Source organism: Oncorhynchus nerka, linkage group LG20 (genome assembly GCF_034236695.1).
Source record: "Oncorhynchus nerka isolate Pitt River linkage group LG20, Oner_Uvic_2.0, whole genome shotgun sequence".
Taxonomy (NCBI): Eukaryota; Metazoa; Chordata; class Actinopteri; order Salmoniformes; family Salmonidae; genus Oncorhynchus; species Oncorhynchus nerka.
The window spans coordinates 83,203,072-83,220,459 of NC_088415.1; the positions used below are offsets into that span (position 1 = coordinate 83,203,072).

At 46.2% G+C, this 17,388-nt stretch overlaps 1 protein-coding gene across 4 annotated transcripts; it reads right to left on the reverse strand.

The window, feature by feature from the left end:
- Positions 1-11,262: 11,262 nt before the first annotated feature.
- On the reverse strand, positions 11,263-16,985 carry LOC115103274 (coiled-coil domain-containing protein 18-like). Of its 4 annotated transcripts, XM_065005891.1 has the most exons (6): positions 16,562-16,983; positions 16,307-16,470; positions 15,541-15,754; positions 13,466-13,555; positions 13,252-13,321; positions 11,263-12,592 (listed from the first exon to the last, which is right to left on the reverse strand). In XM_065005891.1, the coding sequence occupies exons 1-4, from the start codon at positions 16,618-16,620 to the stop codon at positions 13,510-13,512; spliced, it is 483 nt and encodes a 160-aa protein (XP_064861963.1). In that variant the 5' UTR covers positions 16,621-16,983; the 3' UTR covers positions 11,263-12,592; positions 13,252-13,321; positions 13,466-13,509. The 4 variants fall into 4 exon arrangements, with proteins under 4 accessions (XP_064861963.1, XP_064861962.1, XP_064861961.1 ...); XM_065005890.1 differs by having other exon boundaries at positions 13,252-15,276; positions 16,562-16,985; XM_065005889.1 differs by having other exon boundaries at positions 13,252-15,279.
- Positions 16,986-17,388: the final 403 nt, after the last annotated feature.

Sequence of the window (17,388 nt, forward strand, 5' to 3'; positions counted from 1 at the left end):
TCATCTGCGTGAATGTGCCTTAGGCATGCTGCAAGGAGGCATGAGGACTGCAGATGTGGCCAGGGCAATAAATTGCAATGTCCGTACTGTGAGACGCCCAAGACAGCGCTACAGGGAGACAGGACAGACAGCTGATCGTTCTCACAGTGGCAGACCACGTGTAACAACACTTGCACAGGATCGGTACATCCGAACATCACACCTGCAGGACAGGTACAGGATGGCAACAACAACTGGCTGAGTTACACCAGAAACGCACAATCCCTCCATCAAGTGCTTAGACTGTCCGCAATAGGCTGAGAGAGGCTGGACTGAGGGTTTGTAGGCATGTTGTAAGGCAGGCAATAAATGCGAATCCGACCATCACCCCTGGTGAGACAAAACCGCGACTCGTCATTGAAGAGCACTTTTTGCCAGTCCTGTCTGGTCCAGCGACGGTGGGTTTGTGCCCTGCGGGCTCATCCTGACATGACCCTCCAGCATGACAATGCCACCAGCCATACTGCTCGTTCTGTGCGTGATTTCCTGCAAGACAGGAATATCAGTGTTCTGCCATGACCAGCGAAGTGCCCGGATCTCAATCCCATTGAGCACGTCTGGGACCTGTTGGATAAGAGGATGAGGGTTAGGACAATTCCCCCTAGAAATATCCTGGAACTTGCAGGTGCCTTGGTGGAAGAGTAGGGTAACATCTCACAGCAAGAACTGGCAAATCTGGTGCAGTCCATGAGGAGGAGATGCACTGCAGTACTTAATGCAGCCACAGACTGTTCCTTTTTATTTTGACCCCCCCTTGTTCAGAGACACATTATTCATTTTTTGTCAGTCACGTCTGTGGAACTTGTTCAGTTGTTGAATCTTGTTATGTTCATACAAACATTTACACATGTTAAGTTTGCTGAAAATAAACACAGTTGACAGTGAGAGGATGTTTCTTTTCTACTATACTACACCAACATACCTACTATACTACCCCCTACAAAGCTACGATACTTCCCCAAAAATACCAACTATACTACCCCCAAAAATACCTACTATACTGCCCCCCAACATACCTACTATACTACCCCCAAACATACCTAATATACTACCCCTAAACATACCTACTATACTACCCCCAAAAATACCTACTATACTACCCCAAACATACCTACTATACTGCCCCCAACATAACTACCCAAACATACCTACTATACAACCCCCAACATACCTACTATACTACCCCAAAAATACCTACTATACAACCCCCAACATACCTACTATACAACCCCCAACATACCTACTATACAACCCCAACATACCTTCTATACTACCCCCCAACATACAGTGCCTTGCGAAAGTATTCGGCCCCCTTGAACTTTGCGACCTTTTGCCACATTTCAGGCTTCAAACATAAAGATATAAAACTGTATTTTTTTGTGAAGAATCAACAACAAGTGGGACACAATCATGAAGTGGAACGACATTTATTGGATATTTCAAACTTTTTTAACAAATCAAAAACTGAAAAATTGGGCGTGCAAAATTATTCAGCCCCTTTACTTTCAGTGCAGCAAACTCTCTCCAGAAGTTCAGTGAGGATCTCTGAATTATCCAATGTTGACCTAAATGACTAATGATGATAAATTACAATCCACCTGTGTGTAATCAAGTCTCCGTATAAATGCACCTGCACTGTGATAGTCTCAGAGGTCCGTTAAAAGCGCAGAGAGCATCATGAAGCATCATACTTTCGCATCATACTTTCGCAAGGCACTGTACCTACTATACAACCCCCCAACATACCTACTATACAACCCCCCAACATACCTACTATACAACCCTCCAACATACCTACTATACAACCCCCCAACATAACTACCCAAACATACCTACTATACAACCCCCAACATACCTTCTATACTACCCCCAACATACCTACTATACAACCCCCAACATACCTACTATACAACCCCCAACATACCTACTATACAACCCCCAACATACCTTCTATACTACCCCCAACATACCTACTATACAACCCCCAACATACCTACTATACAACCCCCAACATACCTACTATACAACCCCCAACATACCTACTATACAACCCCCAACATACCTTCTATACTACCCCCCAACATACCTACTATACAACCCCCAACATACCTACTATACAACCCTCCAACATACCTACTATACAACCCTCCAACATACCTACTATACAACCCCCCAACATACCTACTATACAACCCTCCAACATACCTACTATACAACCCCCAACATACCTACTATACAACCCTCCAACATACCTACTATACAACCCTCCAACATACCTACTATACAACCCTCCAACATACCTACTATACAACCCTCCAACATACCTACTATACAACCCCCAACATACCTACTATACAACCCCCAACATACCTACTATACAACCCCCAACATACCTACTATACAACCCCCAACATACCTACTATACAACCCCCAACATACCTACTATACAACCCCCAACATACCTACTATACAACCCCCAACATACCTTCTATACTACCCCCAACATACCTACTATACAACCCCCAACATACCTACTATACAACCCCCAACATACCTACTATACAACCCCCCAACATACCTTCTATACAACCCCCAACATACCTACTATACAACCCCCAACATACCTTCTATACAACCCCCAACATACCTACTATACAACCCCCAACATACCTACTATACAACCCCCCAACATACCTTCTATACAACCCCCCAACATACCTACTATACAACCCCCAACATACCTTCTATACAACCCCCAACATACCTACTATACAACCCCCCAACATACCTTCTATACAACCCCCAACATACCTACTATACAACCCCCAACATACCTTCTATACAACCCCCAACATACCTACTATACAACCCCCAACATACCTTCTATACTACCCCCAACATACCTACTATACAACCCCCAACATACCTACTATACAACCCCCAACATACCTACTATACAACCCCCAACATACCTACTATACAACCCCCAACATACCTACTATACAACCCCCCAACATACCTACTATACAACCCCCAACATACCTACTATACAACCCCCAACATACCTACTATACAACCCCCAACATACCTACTATACTACCCCCAACATACCTACTATACTACCCCCAACATACCTACTATACTACCCCCAACATACCTACTATACAACCCCCAACATACCTACTATACAACCCCCAACATACCTTCTATACTACCCCCCAACATACCTACTATACAACCCCCCAACATACCTACTATACAACCCCCAACATACCTACTATACAACCCCCAACATACCTACTATACAACCCTCCAACATACCTACTATACAACCCCCAACATAACTACCCAAACATACCTACTATACAACCCCCAACATACCTTCTATACTACCCCCAACATACCTACTATACAACCCCCCAACATACCTACTATACGGAAACTCTGGCATCTTTCTAGATCTCCAACCTGAAGATCACCGTCGTCATGATTTGACCATGTGACCATAATGACACAGCTGAGATGTAAGCCAACTACTGGAGTGAAATAAACACTAAGAATGATTATTTCTGGGTTAATGTTAACTATCTGGTGAGAATGTGTGACCTGAATTAATTCTCTACACTGTCTTACTTCATCGAAATGTAACATGCCATATATTTACTTCAAAAAACAAGATGACATACTGGAATCAAAACAAAAGTGCCAATGTGAAGAAAATAAATAAATAATGATATCAGTAGGCTTTTAGATATTTATTATTTGGCTGAAGAAGCCTGCCCAAAGCCAGTAGAAAACATAAAGATCCAGGGGTCTAACACTGGAACAACATACACACACAAGCATTTCACTACACCCGCAATAACATTTGCTAAATGTGTATGTGACCAATAAAGTTTGATACAGAAGAAAAGCTTAAAATAACCTTTTTTAAATAAAGAGGTATCAACGTCAAGACCCAACTCCACTGCCTCAAGGGGAAAATGGCATTATCCGAGAATAACAAAACACATCCAACAGCAAGAGGCATTAACTGCTTGAACTCTTACAATGAAGCAGGGGGGGGAAACATAGTGTCACGTTCTGACCTTTAATTCCTTTGTTTTGTCTTTATTTAGTATGGTCAGGGCGTGAGTTGGGGTGGGCAGTCTGTGTGTTTTTCTATGTTGGGGTTTTGAGTTCAGCCTAGTATGGTTCTCAATCAGAGGCAGGTGTTGTTAGTTGTCTCTGATTGAGAATCATACTTAGGTAGCCTGGGTTTCATTTTTGAGGTGTGGGTGTTTGTTTCCGTGTGAGTGTTTGTTGTCACACGGTACTGTTTCGGTTTTCGTTCATGTTCCCGTTTATTGTTTTGTATTTCATAGTCTTCAGTTTATGTCTTAAAATAAACGTTATGGACACTTACCACGCTGCACATTGGTCCTCCGATCCTTCTCGCTACTCCTCAGAAGAGGAGGAGGAATGCCGTTACACATAGTCAGTTGTACAACTGAATGCATTCAAATGAAATGTGTCTTCTGTATTGAACCTAACCCCTCAGAGGTGAAAGGAACTAAATATAAAAAATAAAAAAACACTTCATGAGATAAGTGGAAGATCATGTTTTCAGATGAACTAAGACATTTGTGACCCTGTAGCATAATGGACTGAACTGCAGAATTTTGAAAACAACCAGTTACAGAGGAATAACTAAATGAACGCTACATTTTCTTTAAAATGAACTTCAATGAAATACTGACACCACAGAAAATTTTCCAATGTTCCATCAATAACATGTTATATTCCACATTTTGAGTACATCATACATATAGTAAAGTTGCTGAGCATATCCTGAGTGGGTTCTAGGTGAGCTTGGCTGTACCAGCAGATGTCTGGCTAAGTGTCATGGCTGACTAGGTGTGTAGGTAGGAATCAGGTGCAGAGAGTTCCAGGGGGAAAATGCACTTTATTCCGGCACAAAAATGGTAATGCCCAAAAACACAGGGCCCAAAACACTGACCCACCCAAAACACAGGGCCCAAAACACTGACCAACCCAAAACACAGGGCCCAAAACACTGACCCACCCAAAACACAGGGCCCAAAACACTGACCAACCCAAAAACACAGGGCCCAAAACACTGACCAACCCAAAACACAGGGCCCAAAACACTGACCAGCCCAAAACACAGGGCCCAAAACACTGACCAACCCAAAACACAGGGCGGAAAACACTGACCAACCCAAAACACTGACCAACCCAAAACACAGGGCGGAAAACACTGACCAACCCAAAACACTGACCAACCCAAAACACAGGGCCCAAAACACTGACCAACCCAAAACACAGGGCCCAAAACACTGACCAACCCAAAACACAGGGCCCAAAACACTGACCCAACCAAAACACAGGGCCCAAAACACTGACCCACCCAAAACACAGGGCCCAAAACACTGACCAACCCAAAACACAGGGTAACACGGTCCGGAGCACAACAACACCTACGACACAAACATGAACACAAAATAATCCCGCACAATGAAGGGCGGGTTTCACACACTTAAATAGGGAAGCAAATGAAGAAAACACAAATCGGAACAGGTGCAACTAATAAGACAAAACTAACAAAAAAAGGGGTCGGTGGCGGCTAGTAGGCCGGTGACGACGACTGCCGAGCACCGCCCGAACAGGCGGGGGAGCCAACTTCGGCGGGAGTCGTGACAGTACCCCAGCCTCGAGGGCGGCCCGGAGGGCGAGGTGCCGGACGATCCGGGTGGAGGCGGTGGAAGTCTCTCAGGAGTGAACGCTCCAAAATGTCCCCCACCGGTATCCAGCACCTCTCCTCCGGACCGTACCCCTCCCAGTCCACGAGGTACTGTAGGTCCCTCACCCGGCATCTCGAGTCCAGAATGGTACGTACTGTGTACGCCGGGGACCCCTCGATGTCTAGAGGGACCTCAGGCATCTCACCTTCTTGTAGGGGACCAGCCACCAGCGGCCTGAGACACATGAAACGAGGGGTTAATACGATAATAAGTAGGAAGTTGTAACCTATAACACACCTCGTTTATCCTCCCCAGGACTTTAAATGGTCCCACACACTGCGGCACCAGCTTCCGGCAGGGCAGGCGGAGGGGCAGGTTTCGGGTCTAGAGCCAGACCCGGTCCCCCGGTGCGAACACGGGGCCCTCACTGCGGTGCTGGTCAGCGCTCTTCTTCTGCCGCTCCCCAGCCAGTCTCAACGATTCCTGGACGGCTTTCCAGGTGTCCTTTGAGCGCTGCACCCATTCCTCCACCGCAGGAGCTTCGGTCTGGCTCTGATGCCATGGGGCCAGGACCGGCTGGTAGCCCAACACACACTGGAGGGGAGACATGTTAGTCGAAGAGTGGCGAAGGGAGTTCTGAGCGAGCTCTGCCCAAGGAACATACCTCGCCCACTCACCTGGCCGGTCCCGGCAATACGACCGCAGAAACCTGCCCACATCCTGGTTTACTCGCTCCACCTGCCCATTACTCTCGGGGTGGAAACCCAAGGTCAAGCTGACCGAGACCCCCAGCCTCTCCATAAACACCCTCCAAACTCTGGACGTGAACTGGGGACCCCGATCAGAGACGATGTCCTCAGGCACCCCGTAGTGCTGGAAGACATGGGTAAACAGGGCCTCCGCAGTCTGCAGGGCCGCAGGGAGACCGGGAAACGGGATGAGACGGCAGGACTTAGAAAACCGATCCACAACAACCAGGATCGTGGTACTTCCCTGGGACGGGGGAAGGTCGGTGAGGAAGTCCACCGACAAGTGTCACCACGGCCGTTGTGGAACGGGGAGGGGCTGTAACTTCCCTCTAGGCAGGTGTCGAGGAGCTTTGCTCTGAGCGCACACCGAGCTGGAGGAGACATAAAACCTCACGTCTTTCACCAATGTGGGCCACCAGTATCTCCCCCTAAGACTCCGCACTGTCCTCTCGATGCCAGGATGACCCGAGGAGGGTAGAGTATGAGCCCAACGAATTAACCTGTCACGGACACCCTGCAGGACGTACTGAGCCCCTGCTGGACACCTAGGGGGGGGGGCAGGCTCCAACCGTGATGCCCTCTCTATCTCTGCGTCCACCTCCCATACCACCGGTGCCATGGGACATGAAGGTGGAAGGATGGGGGTCAGCTCGATGGACCGCTCCTCGGTATCATATAGGCGGGACAGCGCATCGGCTTCAGTGTTTTGGGAGCCTGGCCGGTACAAGATGGTGAAGCGGAACCGGGTAAAGAACATGGACCATCTAGCCTGACGCGGATTCAGTCTCCTCGCTGCCCGGATATACTCGAGATTACGATGGTCAGTCCAGATAAGAAAAGGGTGCTTAGCCCCCTCAAGCCAATGTCTCCACACCTTCAGAGCCTTGACTACAGCTAACAACTCCCTGTCCCCCACGTCATAGTTTTGCTTTGGTGGCGCGCCCGAGGGCTGGGACAGCACGGCCCCTACCCCAGCCTCGGATGCGTCCACCTCCACTATGAACGCTAAAGAGGGTTCCGGTTGCGCCAACACTGGCGCATTGGTGAACAGCTCCTTCAGATGACTGAAAGCTCTGCCCGCCTCTGCTGACCAGCGCAAGCGAGCCGGTCCTCCCTTCAGCAGTGAGGTAATGGGTGCAGCCACCTGACCAAAACTCCGGATAAACCTCCAGGAGTAATTGAAAAACCCTAAAAACCGCTGCACCTCTTTTATCGTGGTCGGAGTCGGCCAATTACACACGGCTGGAACGGCTTGTTTGGAGAACACACATTTCTCAGCCTTGACATACAGGTCATGCTCCAGCAGTCGCCCAAGTACCTTACGCACCAGAGCCACGTGCGCGGCGCCTGTGGCAGAATAGATCAGGATGTCATCGATGTACACTACCACTCCCTGCCGTGCAGGTCTCGGAGAATCTCGTCTATGAAAGATTGGAAGACGGCTGGAGCATTCTTCAACCCATATGGAATGACGAGGTACTCATAATGGCCAGGTGTAGTACTAAATGCGTTTTTCCACTCATCTCCTCCCCGGATACGCACCAGGTTATACGCACTCCTCGGGTCCAGTTTTGTGAAGAAACGTGCCCTGTGAAATTAATCCACCACCGTAGAGATGAGAGGTAGTGGGTAACCAAACCCACTGTGATGGAATTTAGACCTCTATAATAAATGCACGGACGCAGACCTCCCTCCTTCTTCACAAAAAAGTAGCTCGAGGAGACGGGTGACGTGGAGGGCTGCCCCAGAGATTCAGTGACATATGTCTCCAGAGCCACTGTCTCCTCCTGGGACAATGGGTACACGTGACTCCGAGGAAGTGCCTCGTTCTCCAGGAGGTTTATCTCGCAGTCCCACGATGGGGTGGTAATTGGGTCGCCATAGCCAAATCAGCATATTCAGAGGGAATGCGCACAGTGGAAAACTGGTCTGGACTCTCCACCGTAGTCGTAACTACGGAAACTCCTATACACCTGCCTGAACACTCCTCTGACCACCCTCGAAGAGCCCCCGTCTCCATGAAATCACTGGGTTGTGATGAGCTAGCCAAGGAATTCCCAGCACCACTGTAAATGCAGGTGAATCGATAAGTAATAGACTAATCTGCTCCTTATGACCCCCCTGCGTTACCAGGTCCAGTGGCACCGTGGCCTCCCTGACCAGCCCTGACCTTAATGGTCGGCTATCTAAGGAGTGCACGGGGAAAGGTTGGTCTAACGACACCAGGGGAATCCCTAGTCTTAATGCGAGCCCATGATCCATGAAGTTCCCAGCTGCGCCTGAATCGACTAGCGCCTTATGCTGTAGAGAGGGAGAAAACCCAGGGAAAGAGGTTAGCACAAACATATGGCCGACAGGAAGCTCTAGGTGAGTTTGGTGAGGACACACCTGGGGTGAACGAGTAGTGCTCCGCCTGCCCTCCCGACTCCCAGACGAGCTCCTCCATCACCGGTCGGCCGTGTGTCCTCGCCGACAACAACTGGTGCAGGAGGAAACTCCTCCTCGATGCAGCCCCTCCTAACTCCATGAGGATGGGAGCAGGAGGGCCTGCCTGGGGGTGGAATCAACAGGGCCCGTTCTGGACGCCCGCGGGGAGCCAACAGGTTGTCCAGACGAATGGACATGTCGATCAGTTCATCCAATGAGATGGTAGAGTCCCGACACGCTAGCTCCCTGCGGACGTCCTCCCTGAGGCTGTGGTCCATCAAAGCCCTGTCGTTCCACCCCGCTCATGCGACCAAGGTCCGGAACTCCAGGGCAAAGTCCTGCGTGCTCCTTGTCTCCTGTCGCAACTTCGGCGGGAGTCATGACACTAAGTGCACAGTTCTGAGTAAAAGGTGAAATAAATAGCACCTGAAATAAAAAACAAAAAGGCCCGAGTCAGAAGAAACCAAAATATTGTTGTTGTTTGTTGCTGATGCCAATCTTGCAGTCAAGTGATTGAAATACAAAAACAATTCTCTTTCGACACTTAAGTTGCATAGGTGGCTTTAAGAACTGATATCAGTTTTATTTGTTTAAGTAAAAAGGTCAATGAGATTTTAGCATTCAATGTTCACACTGATCAAAGTCATAAAATATAACCGCACAGAGGGAAGAAAATTAAGGAACAAAGTCCTTTTTAAGAGGTTCATAAATGTAACTGTAGATATCTAAAAGTACAATGATTGCATATTTTAAAAAATGCAGCAAAAATGTTTATCTTCAGAACATATATTGTAGAACACAAGTAAAAACGTGGGTACATTACTCAACCTTTCAAATGTAACAAGGCCTAACGGTACCAGTTACCACATACACATGAATTCAGTCACTAACGTTCTTTTACACAAGCTCAGCCCTCAAAGCAAATTCTACCAGTAATTAATAATGCATTAGAAAAAGTCTGAGTAAAATCTTGACATAGTGTAGATTTGGACTAGAACACAGTGAAATGAATACTATTCATAGTGAGATGATTTGCAGAACATTAAGCAGAGATTAGAGCTAGAGGTTACACACTTTCAGCTGCCAAAGACAGAAAAGAGAAACTTCATATCTCTAAGTGATTTTATGAGCCTGGGTACAACCGGTTCAGGAGAATTGCTGAGAACAGGCTGAACTTGATACAGTATGTGCAATCAAATCCAAATCGTAAAAAAACGAACCGTCTCACTAGACACTCGAGGCATATCAATAAAAACGTAGAAAAGTAAAGATATATAATAATTCATAATAAACAATAATAATAAACGGGTTTGCAGCAGCACAACATCATCTCTGTTGTTTGAGTCCCTCTCGAACATCAACTACTCGCAAACACTTTCAACATATCAGGTCAGGCGCAAAGACACTCAAACACCATTCACACCCCCTACCTAGCCACTCTAAACACCATTCATTTTACATTCTGCCAAAGCTGATCTCTTAACCTCTTCAGTTTACAAAACCGAAACAGATCTCAAACACAAAAGACCATATCACTGGAGCATATCACTGGAAACGCAAGCGCCGTTCCAGACTGGGCAACACGGGGAAGCCCGATCTCAGAAGGAGAGTGCAATTAAGCAGAAGGGGCGTGGTGTATGACCAATATACCACGGCTAAGGGCGGTCATTAGGCTGTTCACATACCACAAACCCCTGAGGTGCCCCCTTTTATACTGATAACAAGTTCAAACACGTGCCATTAATACAGGTAACGAGTGGAGGACAGAGGAGCCTCTTAAAGAAGAAGTTGCAGGTCTGTGAGAGCCAGAAATCTTGCTTGTTTGTAGGTGACCAAATACTTATTTTCCACCATAATTTGCAAATAAATGCATTAAAAATCCTACAATGTGATTTTCTGGATTTTTTTTCTCTCATTTTTGTCTGTCATAGTTGAAGTGTACCTGTGATGAAAATTACAGGCCTCTCTCATCTTTTTAAGTGGGAGAACTTGCACAATTGGTGGCTGACTAAATACTTGTTTGCCCCACTAAGATAAGTGGTGATTACAGAAATAAAGAGAACAGGTGATTAGGGAAAAAAAGAGAAACAAAGTGAAAGAGGAACTGTGGAATAGATTTGATATCCAAGAGCAGAGCAGCAGAGATAGAGAGAGACAGAGGGAACTGAGGAGAAAGACAAAGATAGTGACTGTGTGAGAGACTGACTGACTGACAAAGAAAGAAAACAAAAGAGAGTGAGAGAGACAGCAACAGAGAGAGAAATAGAGAGACAGCAACAGAGAAAGAAAGACAGAAACAGAGAGAATTTTTATTTTTTATTTCACCTTTATTTAACCAGGTAGGCTAGTTGAGAACAAGTTCTCATTTGCAACTGCGACCTGGCCAAGATAAAGCATAGCAGTGTGAACAGACAACACAGAGTTACACATGGAGTAAACAATTAACAAGTCAATAACACAAAAAAAGGGGGAGTCTATATACATTGTGTGCAAAAGGCATGAGGTAGGCGAATAATTACAATTTTGCAGATTAACACTGGAGTGATAAATGATCAGATGGTCATGTACAGGTAGAGATATTGGTGTGCAAAAGAGCAGAGAAGTAAATAAATAAAAACAGTATGGGGATGAGGTAGGTAAAAATGGGTGGGCTATTTACCGATAGACTATGTACAGTTGCAGCGATCGGTTAGCTGCTCAGATAGCAGATGTTTGAAGTTGGTGAGGGAGATAAAAGTCTCCAACTTCAGCGATTTTTGCAATTCGTTCCAGTCACAGGCAGCAGAGAACTGGAACGAAAGAGAGAGAGAGACAGCAACAGAGAGAAAAAGAGAGAGAGACAGCAACAGAGAGAGACAGACAGACAGCAACAGAGAGAGAAAGAGAGACAGACAGAGACAACAACAGAGAGACGGAGACAGACAGAGACAGCAACAGAGAGAGAAAGAGAGAGAGAGACAGACAGAGACAGCAACAAAGAGAGAGAGAGAGATGGAGACAGACAGAGACAGCAACAGAGAGAGAAAGAGAGAGAGAGACAGCAACATAGAGAGAAAGAGAGACAGAGACAACAACAGAGAGACGGAGACAGACAGAGACAGCAACAGAGAGAAAGAGAGAGACAGCAACAGAGAAAGAGAGACAGCAACAGAGAAAGAGAGAGACAACAACAGAGAGAGAAAGAGAGACGGAGACAGACAGAGACAGCAACAGAGAGAGAAAGAGACTGACTGAAACAAAGAGAGAGAGAAAACGACTGACAGACACTACAAAGACCGTTGTTGGGCCCTGTTGTACCTGCCGTTCTCTCTCCTCCAGCTGCAGAGAGGAGACAGTGGCTTGCAGTCTGACCTCTGCCTGGACCACACACCTGTGCCTCCTATAGAAGACAACACACAGGTCATCTTCTAGCCATAGTAAAATTGACAGAAATACCACACTTCGTTGTGTTATGGATACAACACAGAAAGAATGCATGGTTTCATTTGGGTATGTCCTTTTATAAACAGCAACAAAATGAAGGTTTCGCCTTGCCCCTGGCATGTTGGGTGATGCTTTCCATCGCTCTGCACAGGCTCTCACAGCGAGTGTATCCTGCAGCTCCCCAGCAGGTGCTGGCTCTGCTGCAGAGTCCTGGAGCAATAGGTCAAAGGTCAGTCAGAGGGTGCCTACTCCTAGATGGTCAAATCAGATATCTGAAGCTGATCTGGGACCAGTTTATGGTTTCAGATGGTTCTGAAAGGTAACTGAAGACTGAACACCATGAAATTATGTTATGATGTTACTGTTGGTGTTTTGTCAGAACAATACTTCAGGTACGCAACCATCAATCTCTCCCTCCATCTATCAGTATAATAATACCATAACTCATCTCTCCCTCCATTCATCAGTATAATAATACCATAAATCATCTCTCCCTCCATTCATCAGTATAATAATACCATAACTCACCTCTCCCTCCATCCATCAGTATAATAATACCATAACTCATCTCTCCCTCCATCCATCAGTATAATAATACCATAACTCATCTCTCCCTCCATCTATCAGTATAATAATACCATAACTCATCTCTCCCTCCATTCATCAGTATAATAATACCATAACTCATCTCTCCCTCCATCTATCAGTATAATAATACCATAACTCATCTCTCCATCCATCCATCCATCAGTATAATAATACCATAACTCATCTCTCCCTCCATCTATCAGTATAATAATACCATAACTCATCTCTCCCTTCATTCATCAGTATAATAATACCATAACTCATCTTTCCCTCTCTCATACCTTCCTAAGAATCCTCCTTCCCTTGTAGTTGTGCTTTTAGCAGGTCTCACCTGTCACTCAAAAACTCCACCTGTAGAGACAAAACACGAGGTGATAGTCAACAGCTCTTCACATTTATCACTATACCAGAATGGAGAGTATGTGGTTTCCAGGGCCAACAACAACTCCAAATGAGTGTAATGTGGCATTTATGATGTCTGTCTCAGTCTTTAACCTCTTTCTCTGGTCCAGTCTGCTGTAGGGACTGACCCTTTTTGTCTATCTCCAGGGTATGGTCTCTGATGACCACGTCCAACTGGCCCAGCTGAGGAAGAGGAGGGAGACACACACACAGAGAGAGAAAGGCCTTATTTCTTATAATTCCATCCATTAAGACTTTGGCCATTCAAATTAAATATACTATGGCGTGCCACAGTTAATGTTGCCTCACACACACACACACACACACACATGGTGGATCTGAAGGCATGTTATGTGGAGCTGGGGAACCTACCCAGAAGCACCGGCACAACTGTGAAATCACACACCCGCACTCAATTATTCCTACATATTTGGGCTGTGAAATCACTGTTCACCAGGGGCATATTCTATTTCAACCAGAAGATCTCATCTGATCACATCTGTGTAAAGGGCATTTTGTTTCACACACACACAAGGGAATCAAAGGAAAACCACTTGCGACTGTAATGCAGAGATGTTGTGTGCGTTTGAGATGAACTGCGTCGCAGTCTGAGTCACTGATCAACAAATCACCTTGCATCCTAAATAACTAGTCAGTGTGTAATCTCAGTTAACCCATAACAAAAAATCTCACGCAATTTGGTCAGATGTTCATGTTTAGGTAGTTCTGTCCAGGAGAGATGAATCAGTGTGTGACCCAGATAAGTGATTCTGATCCCCTCAGACAGCCTGTACTCAGTCACAGAACGTAGTCTTTTTGATGCCTTTAGTTTAACTTCAACACTACTGCATCCATGCCTGAGGGGAGGAGTTACAGCACTGTAGCTGTTCAATAGGATTTTACAGATCATCAGGTGTTGCTGTAGTTGTCATTATGTTTGAATGAGAGACGATCCACATGTATACATGTCAAAGCTTCACAATAATCCCCATGACATAAACCCGGTTAGAGCCCTTTGACAGTTTGTGACACTGTCAACTTGTCAAGTCATGTTGGCTGGGGGACAACTGTGTATTTGACAAAGATGTTAACCAAAGATGAAGTGGCTGGTTGGTATCAAACAGAGGGTATTAACTCCATACCAGACAGACAAGAGTGATATTGTATTTGGAATGGAGAACAGGACGTAAAATGTAATATCCTGTTCTGTGTCTCTATGTACACAAAGAGATCATGTGTATCAAATGATTTATGACTCATCACGGGTGCTTGATATCCGTGTGTGTGTGTGTGTGTGTGTGTCCAAAGCAACTGCTCTTTGTTCTCTGCACTGCGACAAAGCCTCAAAAGAATACACAATTTATACATTATAAAAACAATACATTATAAAATATATAATACAAATAGAATGATCCATATAATGAATGACAGAGACCAACTCAGCCTGCCACTGTATAGTACAGTTAGCCTCCTCCTCTTGAAACGGAGGCTTTCCCTTGATGATGATGATGATGATGATGATCACGTCAGGATTCAGTGTAAATAGGAGCTACGTTTTCAGCATTGCACCTAATTCTCAACAAATAAGTTATGCACAGTACGTAATATGTACTTTTAAAAGTAGTATATACATATTACACATATCATATTTCCTTTTTTATGTAGTAAAAAGTCACAGTAAAAAGACAAACAAGGTCATCCAAAATCAATGATTATTAAATCTGACCAAAGAATGTTTTAATTTTGTTAAAACCAAAACAAAACGCAGGACTTTGGATCCAGTCTTTCCAAATCGGTCTGTCAACGAAGTCGCAGACACAAATCCACAGCGCTCGGCAGGTCAGCGGTTGCCATGGTTACACTGTCCATAGACAGCACGTGTTACTTCCGGTGTGCTGGCAGCACTTCTTCAATGAAATGTGTAATGAAATAGGTTTTAGAAATGAAATACCTTCACCTTCAAATTGCCATGCAGTCATTTTATTACATTTTCCCCTGACCGTACTTGGGGAGGGGGACTTTTGTCTGTTTGGAGATGATTTTGTTTAAGAAGCATTTCCTAAAGGTTTGAGGGGAAACCTGTCTTCTTCAATGAAGCAACAAATGGAGACCACCGGTCATGGGGTGTGTGTGTGTGTGTGTGTCGGGCGGTTGGCAGAGAGGCTCACCTGAGCTCGGCGGACAGTTTCTCCAATGAAATCTGTCTTTCATCTGCGCCAAGCTGCGTGGCCTGTAACAGGTCTCTCAGCTCCTGTAGTTTCTCTAGGGTGTTGTGCATCTCATCGCGCACCTCCTGTAGCTGTCCCTCCAGATCCTTCACATGCTGCACAGAGGTCCGCCTGTCCTCCTGACAGCAGTGGAGCTTCTCCTCCAAGTCCACAACTGAAGGGGGGAGGAGAAGGGGAAGAGAAGGGGAGGAGAAGGGGAAGAGAAGGGGAGGAGAAGGGGAAGAGAAGGGGAGGAGAAGGGGAAGAGAAGGGGAAGAGAAGGGGAGGAGAAGGGGAGGAGAAGGGGAGAAGGGGAGAAGGGGAGGAGAAGGGGAGGAGAAGGGGAAGAGAAGGGGAAGAGAAGGGGAAGAGAAGGGGAGGAGAAGGGGAGGAGAAGGGAAGAGAAGTGGAGGAGAAGTGGAGAGAAGGGGAAGAGAAGGGGAAGAGAAGGGGAGGAGAAGGGGAAGAGAAGGGGAGGAGAAGGGGAGGAGAAGGGGAAGAGAAGGGGAAGAGAAGGGGAGAAGGGGAGGAGAAGGGGAAGAGAAGGGGAGGAGAAGGGGAAGAGAAGGGGAAGAGAAGTGGAGGAGAAGGGGAGGAGAGGGTTTCCACAATGAATGTTCTTTGTTCAGTTCAGTTCTAGAATCACAGAAGTCTAAAGGAAATGGGCCCTAATGAATGAAGAAATGAAGAAAAAAGGAAGGATCTAAAATACCCCCCAGTGTCCTACCCGTGTCGTTCTTCTCCTCCAGTAGGCCCTGGGTCTTCTGCAGGGTCTCCTCCACGTAGCTTAGCTGGGAGGAATTCATACTGGTGTCTCTCCGCAACCTCTGCAGCTCCTGCTCCATGGATGACAGCTCCCCACGACACGTATTTATCTCAGACGACAGCTGACTGGAATACACACACGTTAGTAGGCATATCCTCACACAGATCAAATCAAATACACTGTCACAGACATGCAGAGATCACACCGGGAACTCACACACATTCTAGACACCCTCCATCTGGCGTCCACCTAACAGTGCACAACCGTGCCCCCATAATGCTACTGCACTACCCGCAAAAAACTCAGGATCTGTAGGACCTGGGACCAAATTAAAGTACTAACTGAGTAACTTAAAACTAGAATACTGAGTAACTTAAAACTAGAATACTGAGTAACTTAAAACTAGAATACTGAGTAACTTAAAACTAGAATACTGAGTAACTTAAAACTAGAATACTGAGTAACTTAAGTACTAACTGACAAGTGTTAGAAGCATCTTCCATCCCCTGTATAGACTACATAAAAGAAGCAATGTCCTAAAGTGCTCCTCTATTCTCCGCTGTTAAACTCCACCCTGAGCACAGAAAACTCACTCTTCCTAGGAACGATGCTTCAGAGAGCAGAGCGCTGTATATATATATATATATATACCCCATAAGAGTGGAGTGTGGGGGGAGGAGATAGGGGGGGGCGTGAGGGGGAGGAGATGGGGGGTTTGAGGAGGAGATGGGAGGTTAGAGGAGGAGATGGGGGGTTGGGGAGGAGATGGGGTTAGGGGAGGAGATGGGAGGTTAGAGGGGGAGATGGGAGGTTAGAGGGGGGAGATGGGGGGTGGTGGGAGGAGATGGGGGGTTAGGGGAGGAGATGGGACACAATAAGAACACTGGTTGTGGAAGCACTAGTCATGGGGCTGTCTCTTTCTGTCAGCTCCTCAGGGGATAAGAATATCTCTCCCTCTCTCTCGCTCTTTGTTATAGGGTAGGAGCTGCTCTGTCTGACTGAACTCAAATGACTCCCATTATACAACAGTGAACAGTTGGAGT

Bases quoted from the DNA above. Each gene is read 5' to 3' on its own strand.
- LOC115103274 (XM_065005889.1), bottom strand. From the start codon at position 16,620: ATGGGGGCACGGTTGTGCACTGTTAGGTGGACGCCAGATGGAGGGTGT. The intron at 15,755-16,306 runs GTAGGACACTGG...TCCCCCCTTCAG, and splicing joins GGAGGAGAAGAACGACACGG to TTGTGGACTTGGAGGAGAAG. The intron at 15,280-15,540 runs GTGAGCCTCTCT...ATTTCATTGAAG, and splicing joins AAACTGTCCGCCGAGCTCAG to AAGTGCTGCCAGCACACCGG.